General features: G+C 42.7%; 2 protein-coding genes across 2 annotated transcripts in view; one reads left to right on the top strand and one right to left on the bottom strand.

Moving 5' to 3' along the window:
- sema4gb (sema domain, immunoglobulin domain (Ig), transmembrane domain (TM) and short cytoplasmic domain, (semaphorin) 4Gb) overlaps positions 1-9,903 on the bottom strand; it is a 28,104-nt gene extending 18,201 nt beyond the window's left edge. Inside the window, exons 1-2 of the mRNA XM_034558450.1 lie at positions 9,789-9,903; positions 6,255-6,493 (exon numbers count right to left, since the gene is read on the bottom strand). Coding sequence (XP_034414341.1) covers positions 6,255-6,402 — 148 coding nt within the window. The 5' untranslated portion in view covers positions 6,403-6,493; positions 9,789-9,903. The remainder of the gene's footprint in view (positions 1-6,254; positions 6,494-9,788) is intronic.
- Positions 9,904-11,535: 1,632 nt separating this feature from the next.
- mfsd13a (major facilitator superfamily domain containing 13A) lies at positions 11,536-19,615 on the top strand. Its single transcript, XM_034559044.1, has 9 exons — positions 11,536-11,656; positions 13,856-14,146; positions 14,732-14,811; positions 15,648-16,097; positions 16,199-16,319; positions 16,530-16,626; positions 16,888-17,059; positions 17,868-18,061; positions 18,530-19,615. Exons 2-9 carry the CDS (start codon positions 13,979-13,981, stop codon positions 18,778-18,780), a joined length of 1,533 nt encoding a protein of 510 aa, XP_034414935.1. The 5' UTR covers positions 11,536-11,656; positions 13,856-13,978; the 3' UTR covers positions 18,781-19,615.
- Positions 19,616-20,944: the final 1,329 nt, after the last annotated feature.

The following is a 20,944-nucleotide window of genomic DNA, read 5'->3' as shown; positions in this document are numbered from 1 at the left end:
ATGCAATCACAGCCGTGCTCTGCATCTCTCACATGTACGGGGAGAACGAAGAAAATAAATGGGACTTTTATCGCCTGGATGAACACACACACACACTATACACAGACACACACACACACATTGCAAAAAGTACAAACAGAAACGGGGCAATTTTTACAACGAAATCTTCAAAATTAAGTGAAACAAATTGCTTTAGAAACAGAATCCTCAAGAACCGCAAATTAAAGCGCCCTCTGATCCGAGCGTTAGCTAACGTGGTTTGGTTCTCAAGTCCAAATTCTCAAAGCTCATCAAAGTTCTCCTTCTTTTAGTCGCCTGTCGGCGCAGCTACGAGACGCCGAGCGACGTCTTTGACATCGCGCCTTTGATCCCCGGCTACTGAAACCGTTTTGATCAGTTCAGCGTTAAAGAGAGAAACCTTTCAACAGTTTGATGAGCCATGAAATTAGCAATCGAATCATGTTCATCTTGACCTACTGTTCCCTGAGGCCACTGTTATGCATCCACAAAATCCACACGCACACACACACACACACACAGACAAACACACAGACAAACACACACGCAGACACACAAACACACACTGTACCTTGTGCTTTGCTGCAAAATCAATGAGGAGAGTCAACAAAGCGCTGAGGCATGCCAGAAGCCTCTCAGCCTGTTGGCTGGTTTCTATTTACTATTGTCATCCTGTGTGTGTGTGTGTGTTTGTTTGTCTGTGTGTTTGTGTGTGTGTGTGTGTGTGTGTTAAAACCTGTTTGTGTGAATGTTCTGAGGTCAAAATAACTGTCCCTCGGAAACATCTGTCAATTTTTCCAGTTCCAGTTTAACACACACACACACACATCCTTCACACTTATTTCATCCTTCATCTGTCTCCTTAAAAAGTGTGAAGACATTTCAGTGACTCAGACGATCTGAGGAGTGTGTGGGTGTGTGTGTGTATGTGTGTGGGTGTGTGTGTGTGTTGTGGTTCTCAACATTGAGCCATCACAGGTGGCGCGTCCAGAATGTGCGGCCTCATGTTCAGACATATTTGTAATCCTCCATGTGGGATCCGAGATGATAGTAAATCCAGTGTGTGTGTGTGTGTGTGTGTGTGTGTGTGTGTGTATGTGTATGAGAGTGTGTGTTGATCAAAATCATACAGAGAGTCTGTGTGACTTCCTGTGTGACTCACTGATTGCGAGACTAACTATAGTGACACACTCACAAACACACAAACACACAAACACACACTCACGCACACACAAACACACACTCACACACACGCGCACACACACACAAACACACACTCACACACACACAAACACACACTCACACACACACTCACACACACACAAACACACACTCACACACACACAAACACACACTCACACACACGCGCACACACGCACGCGCTTACGGAAAAAAAAAGATTTTGGGAACAAATGCTGGAAGGAAAGAGCGACTTAACTTCTTCGGACAGAGTCAGAAGTGTCAGTTGTCGTCAACTCGGCCCACTTTATATAAGCACATTTTCACTCCTTCACCTCCAGAGGCGATCACCATGACGACGCGTTATGTAAGAAATGATGTGCGAAAAGATAGAGGCAAAGAAAGCAAAGCGGAGAGCGTTTCCTCCTCTCTTCCCTCCATTGTGCTGCAGTCCATTATTTCTGAGCACATTATCGTAATTATATTACCTCCAATTACGACGACACAAGCTGTGTCCGTGTTATTTTTAGCTCGTAGTCAGTTTAACAATAAAATGCAGTTGCCATGGTGTCCTGCTGTTGACAACACGACGTGATTGGCCACCGTAGTAAAAAAAGTATCTTCGACAACAGAATAAAATGTTATTAAGACATAAAACATGAAAGTATTTTTTTTTTTTAAATGTAATCGTAATAATTAGATTTACAGCATTGGTCAAGTGTGGTCTCTAGTTTATCAATAAAATCATTATTTAATATTGTTTATCTCAACATTTTTGGCATAGATACAACTCGAGGTGAATGCTTACATATTTATTTCAAGAATTTGGGTGAACAAACCTTCAAAAACTCAACATGAATATTTATGTTCCTTTAAAGTTCAATAAACAAACATGTTTCAGGAAGCCCACGGCTATAAGAACCACAACCAAAAAAAGAGCTTCCTTGCACTCAGCTCTTGGTGAATAAAGATGTCCGCCCCTGTGGCGTGTTAAAAGTCACGTCAAAGGGGCCAGCGTTCTGTTTACCGCGTCCTCTCACGATCACACCGACGCGATACCTTTCTTTGCTTCCCAAAAAACTTTTTGTACCGGCAGGAGTGAGACGAAAAAGACTTTCATCTCTCGGGAACACAGAGAGCCGACAGACACAGAACAGCCCGGGTGTTATCTCCAGGTCTCTCGCCCGGGCGCTATCGGTGAATCACCAATGAGATCTTGTCGGGATTCACTCATCGGGCACGAAGGTCGCGGCACAGTGAGATCAAAGCATCGCGGAGGTTCTCAGTGGATTTTAAGAGTCCAAAGCAGTGACGCGTCGCCACGGAGATGAGAAAAAGACAAGGAAAACACATGGTCGAGAGGCTCGGAGATTAAACAACTTCAGTGAAAGCTGATAACGGGTGTAAAAACACCAACGAAAAAACTCTTCATCCACCAAGTTAGCATCTTTATTATGACACCGCCGCAGTACCAAGTTAGCATCTTCATTATGTCACCGCCGCAGTACCAAGTTAGCATCTTCATTATGACACCGCCGCAGTACCAAGTTAGCATCTTTATTATGACACCGCCGCAGTACCAAGTTAGCATCTTTATTATGACACCGCCGCAGTACCAAGTTAGCATCTTCATTATGACACCGCCGCAGTACCAAGTTAGCATCTTCATTATGACACCGCCGCAGTACCAAGTTAGCATCTTTATTATGACACCGCCGCAGTACCAAGTTAGCATCTTTATTATGACACCGCCGCAGTACCAAGTTAGCATCTTTATTATGACACCGCCGCAGTACCAAGTTAGCATCTTTATTATGACACCGCCGCAGTACCAAGTTAGCATCTTCATTATGACACCGCCGCAGTACCAAGTTAGCATCTTTATTATGACACCGCCGCAGTACCAAGTTAGCATCTTTATTATGACACCGCCGCAGTACCAAGTTAGCATCTTCATTATGACACCGCCGCAGTACCAAGTTAGCATCTTTATTATGACACCGCCGCAGTACCAAGTTAGCATCTTCATTATGACACCACCACAGTAGTGCTAACTGTAAGGACAACGTACTACTGCGACCCTATTTGACACCTCGGCTCGTCATAGCAGCAGCAGACGACTTACAGTGCATCAATATTTCACAAGCGCATTACTTCAGGTCTGGTGGGCGGCATCCGCGAGCAGGAAACCCCCACCCCCCCCACCCAGAACACAGTCGGATATTAATATCTCTTCTGGGAGGGAAAAACAACAACAACAACAACAACGCTGTCTTGTAAACGTATAAACGCGACCCAAGATGTCGTCGCATTGGAATATTGTAAATACACATATTCGATTCTTTGTGATGTACTAAAAGGATTCCACACGCTTTATATATATATATATATATATATATATATATATATATATATATATATATATACATATATATACATATATATATATATATGTATATATATATATTGATATATATGATATATATTAATATAAAGATATATATATAGATATCTATATAGATATCTATATTTATATCTATATATCTATATATCAATATATATAGATATATATCTATATATCTATATATATTTATGTATATTGATATATTTATATATATATCAATATATATACAGTATGTATATATATATATGTTTAGCAATGAAAACTGGTTATATTGGTAAAATGAGATTAAAGGTTTTCTGTACAATGAAAGTGAATAAGTTCGTTTAAAAAGCGTCTGCTGCTCGCCTCCACATGTGTTTCCTCATCAACTTTCACACCACACACAGTCCCTTGACCCTTTGTTTGTATCACACTATTGATTAGTGCAGCTGTACGTAATGGATACTTTACTGCCACCACTACGGAAAAGTAGCGTCTATGAATCCAACGTTTACACCGTGCAGACCCCGTTCTCATTCATTTCCTTTTCTCGTGTCCTTTCCAATGCAAAAGTGCAAAAAAGTCTTTTTTTCTTCTTCTTCTCATAAATCTGAGCTCACTCTGAGCCACAGCTCGTCCTCCCACTCCCACTCACGCAGGCCATCTGTAAGGCATACTGTAAATTAATGAGCGCCACCCCCCCCCCCCCCGGCCGAGAAACCACATCTAAATCTCAGTTCTAGCATATGCAGGCAGACGCATCTTCTTTATGAGGCGGAGCCCCCCCCCCCCCCCCCCCCCCTCCTCCAGTGACACGTGTAAAAATTTACATTAAGATGCATGCCCACACACACATGCAGTCACACATGGAGACTGACGAAACGCATGCTGACACACATGCTGACACACATCCTGCACTCCCCCCCCCCCCCCCCCCCCCCCCCCCTTCTCCTAGATGATTCAAAATGTGGGTCAAGGACAACTTCCTACGAAGGCAAAGAGAAAAAATAAAATCTGCGATGAGAGACTGACTCTGGCTGCAGCACAGAGTATTTATGATAAATAAACCGAGCAGGCAGAGACGTGCAGATGAATAGCCGGGGGGCTTGACGATTGTGTGTGTGTGTGTGTGTGTGTGTGTGGGGGGGGGGGGGGGGGGGGGGGGGGGGGGGGGGCGACAATGGGGTCTTTCCATGATGCACTCGGAAAACTTACTTAATGAGGCTCAGTGGATGGAACGTGCTGCCCCATCTAATGAACTCTTCCCAGTTAATTGAGGTTGTCCTTTTATTTTCATTTGGTCAATAAATAACAGCACCGATATGACATTAGTAGATCATTTTTAAATTAGTAAACAGCGGCACTTTTAGAAGTTGTTGCGTGTTTAGCATTTGTGTATTTCTTAGTGCCACAAACGCTCTTTCCTGAAGTCGAAGGACGAATATTCACACAATTTCCTTTCTCTTTATCTCTCTCTCTCTCCAGAAAAGGTACGTATCAATTTTTTCGCAACAACTCCTTTTCAGAAAAATGCAGAGCGAAGCAGCGACAAAAATTAATAAATTCCTCCTCCTCCTTCGATATATTCTCATCTCTCCGAGTGATTGCGATTCAGAACGTCATCCTCCCGCCTCCAAAGCATCGCTTCACACTGCAACACTCTCAGCAGGCTCTTATGACATTGCACCGGAGAGAGAGAGAGGGAGAGAGAGAGAGCTCGGCTGGTGCGGTGGAGTCGAGGGCCCCCGTTCGCTCCACCCGTCCTCTAATAATACTCTCGTTCCCTCGAGAGGAATGAGGAGGAGAAGGGGTGGCGGCGAGAGCACCGCCACCCCGACCAGTCTGCCGGTGTGCCGGAGTTCCCTCCTATCGGTTGCAGCTGCAGTGGTGTAGCCTCTGCCGCAGTGACGAGGGAGGAGGAAAGGTGAGCCGAAGGTAGCGGGGGAAGGAAGGTGGCCGAGGATTGTGCGTAAACAACCCCCCTCTGTCCTAAAATACGCCTCCGTCAGCAGCATTCTGCGTACGGACACTAATCAGGTCCACTGCGCTCAGGTGTGGCGTTGTGATGGGCTCCTGGCCCATTGTTTCATTAGAAGTGTTTGCTGAGCCGTGTGATCTAGGACAGGGCTTGAGAGAGAGGCGATTAATAACTCGGAGCATGAAGGAGCTGTCTTCAGGGGGGCCAACTTCCAAAAACTGTGCCACCTCTTTAACGAGTGTGTGTGTGTGTGTGTGGGGGGGGGGGGGGAGGAGCCGGAGTGGCTTCAAATAAGTGAGGTGAAGCCGCACGTGTGTTTGGATGCATCTAGAACAGTGTATTTAATGTCTGACACTGTGCCCACAGGTTACCCATAATGCTTTGAGGGACGTAAACAGGACGTATAATGATGCCATTGATTCTTTGCCGATTATTTTTGGCACCATTAGAAGTATGCCGAACTTCAGTTTTTAATGTGACCTTTAATGTACGGATAACTGTTTTACTTTAATACTGAAGAAAACCTAAAAACGTGAGGATTCTCATCGGAGATAATTACATTATGTCTGTGTATATGTATATGTTGGTAAACGGTGAACTGACTTCCTGTCTGTAGAACGCGTTCCTCTTTCACCGAACACACGGTATACCTTCGCCTCCCCACGAACCGCGTTGCCCCCCCCCCGGCCCCCTCACCTTCGAAGAAGACGGTGGTCCTGGGCGTGACGTCCAGGTCCAGGGACGGGCTGAAGGGGAAGGCCCACAGCTGCGACAGCCTGGCGAGGAGCAGCAGCAGCAGCAGCAGCGGGGGCAGGAGGCGCCGGACCGATCTCTGGCCTCCCATGTTCTGCACACAGACACCCGGGTCCGAGCGCGGCCTCGACAAAATCTGAGGAGCGTGTTGTCTTCGACGCAGCGAGCAGATGATCCTCCAGCTGAGAAAGAGAAGAAAAAAAAAACGATATAACTGAAAGGAGAAGTGATCCAGCAGAGATCAATTAATTAATTAGAAATACTGCACTGATATTCAAACGTGTGGTCAGCGGTGGAAAAAAGTGCAATTAATAGTCCTTCAATCAAAGTATCAAAGTACCCATTATGTCAAAAATGGCACCTGTGCCAATGATGTGACATTTAAGGTTGTGAATAGTAACAATAATGCAACATCTTTATCTTTAAGATCTTTTTTTGTGACATATTGCAGATCGTCACGGTCTGAAAGTGATTTACACTGAATAACATTGACCTTCGCTGAAGAGCTGCGTGAACTTCCGTCCCCTTTTCTTGACAGCGTGAGCCGCTAACGAGCTGCTGATATGCACCATCACTCCCTGATTACAACCAATTAGCCAAAGTGAATGAGTAAAATACCGTGCTGTTACATTAAAGACCTTTTTTTTTTTCTTTTTTTTTTAAGTTTTGTGCTTTAAATCGCACGACTCCATCTCTTAATTTGAGCATCGTGACTGCTGCTGGTTGTCGCTCGCAGTGGTGAGATGAGAAGGAAGAACAGACGATGCTGAGGAGGGCCACTGAATTCTTCATCTTCTCAATAAAGAAAGGAAGCTGCATTCTGGTTCCTCGTCTCGACACTGAAGGCGAGACGTCGTCACCGGCAGCTTTTGAGATCATGTGCAAAGAAAACATCCACAAGGTGTTTATTTTACTGCTTTGTCCATTAGTGTCTGTAGGTTTCCTCCCAAATTGCCCAAAAGTTAGCGTTAGATAATGCCTCATTTGCACATTTGAACGTGAAATATCAGACGATTTAGAACACAAAGAATAATTGTGTTAATGTAAGTTCGATGGTGATATTTCTAAGTACATTTTTTTACAACGTTTTCTTTTTTACGGATGTTGACAATTCGTGTGTGTATATAAAGTAATACAAAGAGTGATAACAAATAGTTCTCACTGTAAAAACTTTGACTCTGCATGTCAACAAAATGAAACCAGACATTTGAACCATGCTATATCTGTCAAATGTATGCTTCTCTTATCTTTTAGACAAAGCCTCATCCCACACATTCTTCTCCCTCGTCAGACTGTCGCGCCTACATTACCCACAATGCAACACAGACATTCAGGTTGTGATATGCTAGTAGCTAAGTAAGTGGAGCCACAAGCAGAGATGAGCAAAGGCTGCAGAGGTCAGGTACGCTCGTTTGTTTTGAACTTTCACACCCAACAGATTGACGTATTTGTTTTTCTCATTTCAGAAGCTCGTCTTCTTTTGTCGGTGTCTAAATCGACAGCTCGGAAAGGTAAACACATCTGCCTCCGTGTCCTGCACGAAACCAGCAGGAAGTGTACGACACACCTTTTTTTTTCCTACTGAGCAACACACCTTCCTGTTTTATTGATCATCCAGTGACAGCCTCGGCCTTCTGGAGCTCATCAAACATCCTGAAATTGAGTCATAACTTGCCGACAGAAGAGGCTCTCTCTGTTTTCCAATGGGAGCACGATTTTGCACCAAAAAAAAACACCCGGTGACATTTCTGCGGGAAGATCGATAAAACAGGTGAGCTATTCCTGTATTTCCTTTTCAACCGATCTGCACTTAAGATGCCAAACGCGCCGCCACACTTGTGATTACTCTCGTGCTGAAGCCATCAACCCGACAAAGGCGGAGTGAATGTCCTTTTATTAAGGGCGTTATGTAATATAATCTACACTTGAATGTGCCATTTATGCGTGTTCTTTTTTCCAAAACCATTGAGAGAGCCATAAATGAGATTACTCACACATTAGAGGGAGAAGGAGTGGGTTCATCCTGTGGGCCACGTTTACCGTGACGTGGAGGAAACTCAAGGCAAACCTTCTCGAAGAAGCGTGAAATTGTTATTGTGTCGCATGTGATCTGCCTCGTCCTACATTGAAAAACATATAGAATTGGAAGAGAATTGCTGTTTGTAATGCCAATGTACACGCAAGTAAGAACTTGCCATGACTTCTCTGAACTCAAAGGAATTGAAATACATTGAAACAGGGTTTTATTTCTTTCTCTATTGTCTATTTTCCACACAATATGATGGATAATCGTCCGTTTGACCTTTGACCTTCTGCTAAATGTGACCCATAATGGGTTCATGAACAACACATTAATATTTCCAACTGTAGAACTTGATGGATCACTAAAGAAACATTTATGAAGGACTTATTAACGATGACTCACTTACTTTTGCTGATGATTGGAAAAGTGAGAAATGTTTGACTCCATTTTGAATAACTTTATTAATGACTCTACAGAGCAACAGATTACATTTACTGATGCAATATAATACTGAATTATCTGTTGTTTACATGAGGATTAATGTTTTATGTGACTTCACACTTCTACGCCACGATATTTGAGAGCGAAATATGGAGGAGTACTTCATTTACACATTTATCTGTCAGCATAGTTATTTAACCTTTTAAATATATGATACACCTACACAACAATGCAATAATACCAATATATTATTATTATTATATTATATATATTAAAATGTGTATTTATTTGTTATTGAAGGATCAGGATCTTTGTAAGAGATTATTAATGGCCGACATCTAATACTATTAAGCATTATAACATTATTTTTTTAACCATAAGACACTTGTAACTTGACCTTTTATGTAGAGGGGATTATTATAAAGTAACTAAACTAATGTAATTCAGCTCTATCTCATGCATGTCCCAACAAGAGCCAGGAGGCTTTGTCAAAGTTCAATGAACTTTAAGAACAAACCCAGTGAAGATAGCACTCCAACTCTAAGAGGCCAACCTACATTCAGCTCTACTTCAACCAAGAGTAAAACACACCTTTAAAAACAGATGATGCACATTCATGTGATATTCTATTATATACCTTTAACTTTAAGAGCAATGCTCGTGAGAAGCTTCAGGACCCTCTTAATGTACAAAAAAACCACATAACCGTGCATGTAACTCGCCATCACTTTATTTGATGCACCCGAATATCTGGCAAGTAATAAGTACGCTATAAACGCGCGTGTACCGTATGGCAGGAGCCCGCGCGCGTTCACGAACGCGCAAACATCGTCCCATGTGCACCTGTCCGACCCGGACTGCAGCACACTGAGAGGCAACACAGCAGCCTGCACATTATTCAGCCGCCTTCACCTGAGTGGGGATGCACGTGCGCCAAGGAAAAGTGGAAGAAAACACATTAAAAAAAAAAGAGACCAACCCCGGAAAAAAAAAGCAATAAAACACCGACTCACCTGCTTTTTTGTTTCCTGGAGTCCACCAAATATCCTGTGAGTCGTCCTCTCCGCACCGAGCTGCTCTGCTGCTGCTGCAGTTACCCAATGCTGCTCACACAAGCCGATCCTCCCCCCATCCCCCCCTCTCTCTCTCTCTCTCGCTCTCTCTCTCTCTCTCTCTCTCTCTCTCTCTCACACACACACACACTGGATGTATAGCGCATGTAAGTCGACCTGCCTTGTGTTTTGACCATATGTAGTATTTGCTTTATGTTAATTTGATACATAAACCATGTGGCTGTTTTTATTATAGCAATGTATTTTTTTTTTTTTAAATAAATTAAAAAACAGAACATCTTCCATATACATCCTGGTAGGATTATTATAAATTACAGGTCTGTATAAAAAAAAAAATGCTGGATAAGTTATTGCTACCTTTTAAAAAAATATGTTTTACCTGGAAGCTCAAGTGAGGCTTTAATAAAGGTTAAATACATTTAAAAAATAGCACTTAATGAGTAATGAGTGAAACAAATATATTAAAGTATAGTAAAGCATGACATTCCAGTGTTGAGTATAGACAGCTATGGAATTAGTATATAAATATAACTGCAACAATGCAGAACAAAACAGAAATGCTGTCTTTTTTTTTATTTTAAATTTTTTGAGATGACCTGAAAACACTTTTCTTGTCATTTGGGTTTTGTTATGTGTCCTCCTGCCTGTAAATACAGCGTGTGAGCAGCGCCTCGTGACTGACCCCTGCTGGAGAAGAGAGAGAAAGAGGTATTTGTGAATCGGTCTGGGGCTTTTTTCCTGATTTCTCTTCAATGCTTATCACCAATGGAGCTTCATTTATTCGCATATTTATTTATATATGTTGTAGGACAGTGCTGCCAATAATATATATATATTTATGCATAATAAATTGTGTACTTGCCATAATATTAATTATGCATTCAATTTATTTGTGCTTTAATTATTATTTGTATTAAAATGTATTTATTTGTATTACCATTATGTTGTATGTCTCAACCACAGTCTCACAGTATCGCGGTGTAGAAATACTCTGTTACAGGTAGAAGACATGCATTCACAATTTTAATTAACTAAAAGTACAAAAGTATGAAGATCCAAAGATACTTAACTATGTTATATGTCTTTATATGTCTATATTTTATTTTGGGGTTGTTAACATGTATTAAAAATGCGCCACATTTAAATATCTATGCTCTGTATTTCTGCCCTTGTGCAATAAAGGGTCATCTATTTAATCTCATTTTAAAGTAGCAGAAAACAGAAATACTAAAATAAGTCCTGCAGGTCGTGCAGATCTTCCTGTTTGACCTGCTCTCCAAACACACTGGACAGGCAGAGTGAAGTGCATCTGGTAACACTGGCCACTGGGGGGCGCTGTATCTTCACGAAACCTGTCCACCTAAAAAAAAAGAAGTCGTCACGGCTGTGGGTAACCGGCTGTTGGTGTCATAAAGTCGGGTCTGTCCGTGTCCACCATGCCGGTGTTACGGTGGAACAAGCGACCGTGTTAACTGGCGACTGATGCAAATAAGAGGAGAACACGTAGCTGCCCTCGTGAATGCCGTCATTGTTTAATTCTTGAATACAACGTCAAATCCTCTCATATACATCTTTTATATATATATCACATACAAATTCACCAAAGGCAGCTTCACGTGTTTTCTTCCTATTTTCTACAGCCGTCGTAACAATACAGCAGGCGCGTTTTGGCTGAACGTCACCAGTTAACACGGTCGCGTGTTCAACCGCAACATTTTTTTTTCCGGCGAAGGAGCTGACGAGTCAGCGCGTCACCGCCGAGACATAAACCACCGTTTTATCCGGTTTTGATCGACATCTTTTTTACGGTACGTGACATTTATATCTTTCTGTGTTATATCTCCAGTTAGGCAGCCAACTGCACGGCACGCGAGGTGTCAGTTTGAAGCTTTAATGGTCCAGAGAGCGACGGTGACGTTGTTCCAAGTGTATTTATTAGCTAGCTAGCTAGCTGGAGACTAAACCAGATAACTAGCCAGTGGATCAATAATGTAACGTTAAATCGATTATTTAGAATTGCTGGTTGACGTCAAATCGTTTTTTTGTTTTTTTGCAATGCTGATTAGTTTCAGGGGGACATTCAGTCTTATTTAGGAAAACAAATATTATAAATGTAGATAGATACACGAGTGGATCAATATACACCACTTATTTAAATGTGTGACGTGGATCTATTTTACGTGGATATATATATATATATATATATACGCACATATATATATATATATACGCACATACCGTACATACTTATTTGGCAAATAAACAATTCTGATTCTGCTTTTGAAGCTACTAAATCCAGACTAATACTTTCAGTCTTATCAGGAACACTTTTAACAGAATACACGAATGGATCAATACACCACTTATTTGTATGTATTTTAAAGACAAAGTAACCCCCACACACAGTAGAAGATAATCACATTATTTCCATAGATTTGAATAAGCAGGTGAACCAGATGTTCCTCCTTTCTCTGCCTTTTTAAAGCTACGACATCCTGACTAATACTTTCAATATCCAATCTATGCAAACACACTAAAAAAAAGACGGAGCCAGATTGGTTGTGAAATGCTTTTGTTCTTTCTTTCTTTCTTTCTTTCTTTCTTTCGGTGAAAGGGGTTGTTTTGTCCCCAATGTTTTCTTCGCCACATAGTATAACAATGACGGGCTTTTAGAAGCTGGATGAGGAAGATCTTGTGTGAATTGTTTGGCACACACACACACGGGGAAAGTTTTTCTTTTTAATTGTTTTTACTTAATTTGTCTTGACTTGTGAAACACTTTGCATCATTTGCTTTGAAAAGTTTATTTTAAGTCTAATGTGTTGTTTGTTTGTTGACATGAAGACAAGCGATGCCACATGTTCCATTAAAGCTGCCACTCCGAGTCAAAGATGTTGTGAAGGATTTTTCCTTTTTTTTATTTTTATTTTTACGGCTAGATTTATATCCAACATTTTTTGGGGGTGTACATTCTTGCATGTATGTTAGCAGTTTAGGCCGTAGCTAACTAACACTGGCGAGGTTTCCATGTTGTGCCTTTCGGATTCAGGGAAAGTTTTTGAGCGTGATCGTTTTATTGACCACATTTCTAATGTGTCGAATTACTGTGATGATGGATGCATCTTGAGATCGGGTGTCATCATATCTGTTGGCTATCCGAGTGAATGGGACAGATTTTTTTTTTTTTTCTTCAAAGTCATTGCCAAGAAAGCTTTCCGCAGGTGTAACCGACATGAATTGGATATTTTGAAGATCCACGTTTTTGATCTTTTGCCTGTAACCGAGGAGACCCGCTTCTGATTTTTTTTATAAAGATGTGAGGTTACAGATGTGATTACGGAGCAGCCAGCTGAGGGTCGTCCCGCTTCACTGCTCGGGACCTGATGGGAACAAGGTCGTAAAGCTTTTTATTGAGCTACAAAGGAGGAGGTTGATATCTGAGATCTTCCATCGTAGTTGACTCCCACAGAAAGAGTTGCATCACTTTGAGACACACACAGTTATTGTGAGCTATTACAAGTTCCCCCCCCACCCCACCCCCTCAATGCTGAAGATGTGAGAGGATGTTGTGTAGATCGGGGCAAGTCTGAGCTTGTGGGAGTCGAGGTGTGAATAGATTGCAGCGCAGGAAAATGAAAGCCCTTTTTTTCCTGAGAAGAATGACCGAGGATCTTTTGACTTTCCTTTTCTTTTCTTTTTTGTCGTCGTGTCACCGTGAAGAAGACCGGCTCTTCTGTGAGGCCAAGTGTCAGGGGAGCGGTCCATGTATAGTTTTACACACACACACACACACACCACAGCTGGGCGTGGCCCAGAGGAGACGGGGAACAGTAGCCTGGAGCCCAACTAACTTTTAATGACTACTTACCGAACCACCGCCGGGGGAAAATAGCTCCCTTCTACGCTCAAACATCTGCAGAGAGTCTGAGACGCGTTCATATCACGTACGCTGCTCTAACTGACAATAACTCTCTTGATTGATCCTATTTCACTGTGTTCTCTCGCAGGATACGATGAGGTGGTGACCCCGGGGTCGGCCAGGCCCCCCCCCCCCCCCCCCCCCGTGAGATGACTGCAGCTCAGCACGGAGGAAAGACGGCGCCGCGCGATTGAGAGCGAGCGAGCGAAGAATGGGCAGGAGCGCCTGGGGCTGCTGGCAAAGCGTCGTCTCCACCGCAGTGCTCTACGGCTCGTTGGCCCTGTTCATCTCCATCCTCCACAATGTGTTCCTCCTCTACTACGTGGAGACGTTCGTTTCCATCTACAAGATCGATAAAGTCTCCTTCTGGGTGGGAGAGGTGAGTGACGGGAGATTTTTTATTTTAATTTTAAATTTTGGTTTGAAGTCCATGCTTGAAATGTGGTTTTTCAGGCTGGGTGTTGAGTCCCGCTAACCAGTTTGATAGGTTGCTGTAATGTCCTGCCCCCAGTTGTCCGTCTTTAAAACCAGTTGGGTTGCAGAGCATTTAAAGAGGCCGGGCACGACAGGAAAAATAATAAGCTTCACGGTAATCAGAGGATCTTCTTTTAGCTTCGTTATAGAAAATATAATGATGTCCTTTTTTGTTCTTTGTTGATGAGGAACGCACACAAGTGGCTGAGTCTTGATAATTGAGGTGCATCACTTTTAATCGCATGGCATTCACCAAGTTTCCCAAACAATCTGACCATAAAACAATAAGTCACCGTTCTATTGTCCAGCTCTACTCAAAAGTAAAACAGAAAATAAATTGCCCGGTGATGATTGTGTTACTCAAAATGGCTCCTGAAGTCAATCCTGTACATGAGTATCACAATTATTTAAACCCACAGCTTCTCCAATAAACAATCCTCCTCTAATTGTTGATGTTCTATGATTTATTGTCCTCGCTGCTGCTCCACAGGCGGTGTTCCTGATATGGAACAGTGTGAACGACCCTCTCTTCGGCTGGCTGAGCGATCGCTCCTTCCTCAGCTCTCCTCAGTAAGTGTCTCCGTCCTCGGCCGCCTTCCTCCTTTTTTTTTTCTCGGACGAATAATATTTCATTTAAGACATCGCATGAAATCAACTGCCTCCAGCTGTTTGCTAATTTAGACCTGTTGAACGTGGAGGTCAAGGTGAATAAGAAGCCATAATTGGACAAAGCGAAGAAACACGTTATTTTGTCAAGCTGAAGATAACACATTTTTGTTTAGTTATTGTAGAAACGCCACAATAACACAGTTCAGCCCAACATCGGTCCACACAATCGTGCATGAATCCCAGTGATTCTGACATCCTCCTGCCCTCCATTCCCTCCTGGATTTCCCAGTCAACCTTCATATTTCTACTGCTTTTCTACGACATTTACACTCTCCCATGCACGCGCAAATGTCTCTGCGTTTTTTATGAGCTGCAGTGTAATGCTCACGGGGTAAACGCCTCGTCGGAGCCAGAACCGTCCAACATTAAAGCCGTCCATCTGTGTTTGCGTTTCATTTTGATTGAGCCATCTGTGACTGAGTCCCTGTCGACAAAGTTGATCACGTTATTCTTTGATGAAAGCGTGTGAGATCTGCAACACCTCACCTGATTGTACAGCGAGGGACTTTTTTTTGTTTGTTGTATATTTTAATGTGTTCGCGGTGCCGACTCTGTATTTACATAGAACAGCCGCCATGTTAAAGTGACAACCCAATGTATCCTCATCCAAAGAGAGTATTTTAATATGGCGCTTGGCTTTGTCTCGTTGCACCAGAGGAATTTTTTTGTTATCACAAAAGTTGTGTTTGTATCTTAATTCCTGCTGTTTTTGTTTGTTTGTTTTTTTCCCAACCAAGGTCCGGCTCTCAGGTCACCACTCCCGAGGTGGTGCTGAAGCGCCTGCAGGCCCTCTCCACCAATGGCCCGCTCTTCGCTCTGTCCTTTCTGGCCTTCTGGGTGGCGTGGGCCCGACCGGGGCTGCAGTTCCTGCTGTGCCTGTGTCTGTACGACGGTTTCCTCACGATGGTGGACCTCCACCACAGCGCCCTGCTGGCGGACCTCGCCGTGTCCGCCGCGGATCGCACGCGCCTCAACTTCCACTGCTCCGTGTTCAGCGCTCTGGGGTCCCTCTCCGTGTTCCTGTCCTACTCCTTCTGGGACAAGGAGGATTTGTACTCCTTCCGCGTCTTCTGCGTGAGCCTCGCGGCGTTTTCCATCGTGGGCTTCTTCTTGGTGTCACGGTTGCTCCGGCGACGTTTCCAAAAGGAGGTCCGCGTGAGACGGGATGAGGCGATGGCGCTCAAAGAGTAAGGATTCTCGCGTCGACGTGTTTTTGGTCATTGTGGTAGTTGTTGTTTTTCTTTCCTCTCCATCTCACTCCTTCTCGTTTCCTTTTGCTGTATCGCAGGCTGAGTGTTGGCCAGGCTCCGCTGACCCATGCGGAGAACCCCGTCACCATTGGACAGTACCTCAAGCAGCTCTCCAAACACAGGAACTTCATGTGGTTTGTGTCGATGAACCTTGTCCAGGTACGATGTTCATCACTCTGGCTGTGCTCTGAAGATAAAGTGGGAAGACGCCGTCGCTCTTTTAGAAAATTCTCTCGAGCGATTCGTCATATTTCTTAAAGTTTTGGATCTGTTCACTTCTCATTGGAGGGGGAAAAACAATGTTTAGTGGATATTCACTCAGGTTTTTATGACTTTAAATCTCCATTGTTGTCTCTGCTCCCCCTGCAGGTGTTTCACTGCCATTTTAACAGCAACTTCTTCCCTCTTTTTCTGGAACATCTGCTGTCTGACAACATTACCGCCTCGACAGGTTCAATCTTACTCGGTAAGAGACGGAAAAATGACTTTCATTCAAGTCTTCTCTAAACATGTTTGAGAGTGCAGTTATTATCACAGCGTAATCGTGTCAAACACTGAAGGATATACCTCCTGAATTCTTAAGAACAGATCGTAACTGGTTAATTTGACATATTTCTATTTCTATATTATTTGCTATCCGTCTTTTTTGTTTACAATTGCTCTGCTTTCTATTGATTTTAGCCATTTTTTTTTGTTTTAATCGAGTTCTGCTTCTGCTCCCATGCAGGCATCTCATACATTGCCCCCCACCTGAACAACTTGTATTTCCTGACACTGTGCCAGCGTTACGGGGTTTACCAGGTTATCCGCTGGCTATTTATGCTCAAACTGGGACTTAGTGTGGTTATGCTGCTGGCAGGGGCTGACCACATTTATCTGCTGTGCATCTTCATCGCTAGGTATGGCCACGCACACACACATCACTCGCGGATCTGATGCATGACAGCTTGTACTTTTGTTTGCTTGTACGTACGCTTCTGTCGAGGACTCTTCTCTTCTGTCGCAGCCTGTTTCCAAGGTTAACTCGACTTTTGTAGCCGAATATTGCGTTTTTCCTTTTCTGACGCAACGGGAGCTTTTGTCCCCAAGGACGAAAACAACGTTGCTCCAGTTTGTGCTTCTTTAACTCGGAATAAGGAGCCAGAAATTATTTATAATCTGTACACTTTCTATCCGTAGACCCTTGAGGTGAATAAGGGAAAAAGTGACACAAAAGAATCTTTAAACAAAAGAGATTTTAGGTGTAGTTAAGGTAAGAAAGTAGAGCAGCGGAGAAGGGATCTTTCTTTCAGAAAGGACAAAGAATAGATGTTAGAATATGACCAATTGAGTCAATAAAGCGCAAAGATGCATTGAATAATCAGAGAAGACGTTTTATTCCATTATTAATGTTTCATATTCCCTGTGGTTCGTCAGACATTAGTCATGGTAGTGTTTGAAAACTTTTATGTTCTTCTCTCAAACTTCCGGCCGATACAAAAACATACTGTTGTTACTGTGTTGTTCACACAATATAATGTGGTTTTGAGCACACCTAGCCACCCCCTCCTTAGAGGCTGCGCTCAACAAATAGAGACATGATGAATACACTCGAGTAGAACATAACACCCTTGATAAACATCTTTTTTTACATTTTTATTTTTTTTAATGCATACTTCTTTGATGCTCCGAGACCGTAACCGGTGACCTCTCTCTTCCTCCTCCTAGTAACCGGGTGTTCACGGAGGGCACGTGCAAGCTGCTGAAGCTGGTTATTTCCGATCTGGTGGACGAGGACTACGTGGTCAACCGGCGTCCGCAGGCCACCTCGGCTCTCCTCTTCGGGATGGTCGCCCTGTTGACCAAACCGGGCCAGACATTCGCCCCCCTCATCGGCACCTGGCTGCTGTGCGTGTACACAGGTACGCACACAAACTGGAGTCCCCGTGAGGAAGTGTGCCAGAGGACCCATCCGCTCAAGTAGCTCAGGCGACTGGCTGTAACTTTTATGTTTTAGAGTGCAGACGCGAGAGCGTCTTTTGGATTTCTCCTCAAACTCTCAGCAAGAAAGCAAATAAACATTCCCCCCCCCCAAAAAAACTAAGGGAAATAATTTATTTCAGACAACTACAACACTTTGAGGCGAGGGATCCAGAAGTTCACAGTCTCAGACTCGTACCTGCACCGCTCTATTTGCTTATTTAGTTTGTTTGCCTTTAAGGATCCTCCTTTTTAGTTGAGGGATTCTAATTAGATTCTTCAAGCAGGACTTCTTTGTTACTTCCACTAGACTCTAATCGTATTTCAGGGAGGGGACCATCCATTCAGATAAAGGAGTTCAGTGTGTGAACTGCTTCATCTGTATTGAACTACCTATTTCTCGTCCCCAGGTTATGATATTTTCGAGAGGGAGCCCGTGAGGGACTCTCTGGTTTCCGTGCCTGACGTGGCCTCCGGCTCGGGGACTCCGCCCCTCCGCCTGGGCTGCTTCTACATGGTGGTGTTCGTGCCTATCACCTGTGCCCTGCTCCAGCTGGCCGCCTGGTCTCGCTTCACCCTCCACGGACGAAAGCTGCAAGGGATCAAGACCCTGAGGCAAGGGGCCCAGCATGGCCACCTCATCGACGTCAAGGCCATATGAGCGGCGTGGCCGTGAAGCTGCACACAGACACTTTTTTTTTTTTTAAACAATCATTTTTTACAATCTCAGCCTCATGTGCAAGAATATGAACCACGACACAACGTGTGGCTCTGTGGACGGTGAACGATGCACAATAGGCTGACAAAGCCCACTGGGAAGAAAAACAACATATTTGGTTAAAGGAAAAATTAAACCTGCCTTATTTTTGTATTTAGATTATTGACTTATATTTATATTTGAACAGATGACCAAAAGATAAAGTCAAACCAATCAATCCTTTTTGGATGTAGTCGGACCAAGGTGAGAACTTTTCACTGCGTTCGCCAAAGACAAGGTGCCCTCTTTTAAACAGTTTTAAGCAAAGCCTCCAGAAAAAACCGCCTTGGCAGCTGGGTAATTTTATCATTAACATCAGCCAGATGTTAATGATAAGAAGAAATTTACCACAGAGCGACAGTTCTGAATTTTCTAACGTTTATTGACAAGATGAAGAACATGACATTAACTTGCATTAATGTGCTCAAGAGTGCCATTGAAACTGCATGGAACACACGTCCTGTTGTTTTTACCAGTTTATTTACATGTACACACGATGGCCTGCCAGTTTGACATGAAGAACTGTGTTTTCTGATCCGTACGGTATTGATTATGATGATTTTTTTTTGCACAAAACTGCCATTTGTCCGTTGTACTTCTAACATTCTGATTGTGACATATATTTTATGTACCGTAAATAATGAAAAAAATGGTAACCATATTATCTTATCACTTTTGTAATTTTTCAGATAATACAAAGAATGCGTGGCGTTACCAATAAACCTCATCTAAAAGTCTACACGGGAATTGTTGATCCTGCAACTTGTAATTATTGTTAACATCTAGTGTTTTAAGGCACTTGGAGTCTTAGCTCTGTGAGACTATTAGACCAAAATGTGTGTGTGGGGGATATTTATAGGCCTGCTGTGTGCTTGCAGGTTAAGACTTCACTGCATGTCAGCGTCATCGTTACCATGAAGGTAATTGGGGTAAGCCTCAAGTGAGTAATACGTTGTCTTTAAGACGACCACTTTTTGTTTCTTAATTTTGGGGAAATTGCACAAAGAAACCACGGGCGGGTTGACCTGCTCGAGGTCCTCAAGCAAAAAGGAACTGCTGTGTGATCATGTTAGTAAAAAAAAACACTTATTTAGGAACATGTGAGCACAAAGCTATTAAAATAAAAAGCTCAGTGCTTTCCAACCATTTTTGCTTATGGGGAAAAAAATGTGAAAATACGCATAGTATAAATATATACATTGTTCAGTGTAACAAGTGTATGAAAACAATAAATTAAATAAAAAACGTTATCTTGACGTGTTTACAGCGTACGCACATCACAGGTCTGCAATGTATGATATTTCTAACGGCTAAAATTCATACCATTAAAAAATAAATAAATAAAATACTTTATACAACTCTTGTAGTACTCTTTGGATGCTTCCTGTACGAAGACGGAAGTAGCATGCGGTGATCCTCTCGCTTTGCCTCTTACTCTCTGCGGTCGTACAGAGTGCCCGGATATTTCCCCTTATACCCTATTGACGGCATTTCCAAGTTTTTTTTTTAATTTTACGTTTAAGTTTATAAATAGTTTCTTTGAGAATTATTCATTATGTTATTTATTATGTTCGGGCTAACAAAAACCTCTCCAAGTCATACGTAAACCTACACGTAACATAAACGGGATTTACGCGACGCTACCCATCATGCACCGCACGCAATATATTTTTTAAAGTTGTATAAATCAATTGCTTAGATTTAGAGAAATAAAAATAATAAAAACACAATTCAATTAAATTTAATCTAACGCGTCTTCAAGGCACAAGTAGACATAAACATGTCGCATTCACACCGGTACCGGGGGTATGTTGGTCTCCACCGACTCCAATACATGTGTATTGTTCTTAATTGTAACAATGTATCATGTCGACGTAAACGTTATTTATTTAGTTAGATGTTGACACACTGAGGAATCTGAAAGTTGTTTTAAAAGGATTTCATTGACAAAAAGTGTGTTTGTCACTCTAATAGACTATAAAAGTCCAGCCCCCAATTGTTGGAGCATTATATGTGTTTCTACGGTGGCCCAGGACGGACAAACCCAACACCGAGAGCTTACCTGAAG

This window comes from Cyclopterus lumpus, chromosome 19 (genome assembly GCF_009769545.1).
Source record: "Cyclopterus lumpus isolate fCycLum1 chromosome 19, fCycLum1.pri, whole genome shotgun sequence".
Taxonomy (NCBI): domain Eukaryota; kingdom Metazoa; phylum Chordata; class Actinopteri; order Perciformes; family Cyclopteridae; genus Cyclopterus; species Cyclopterus lumpus.
Note: the sequence above shows the minus strand (reverse complement) of the source record. Positions and strands in the feature narration are given on the sequence as shown.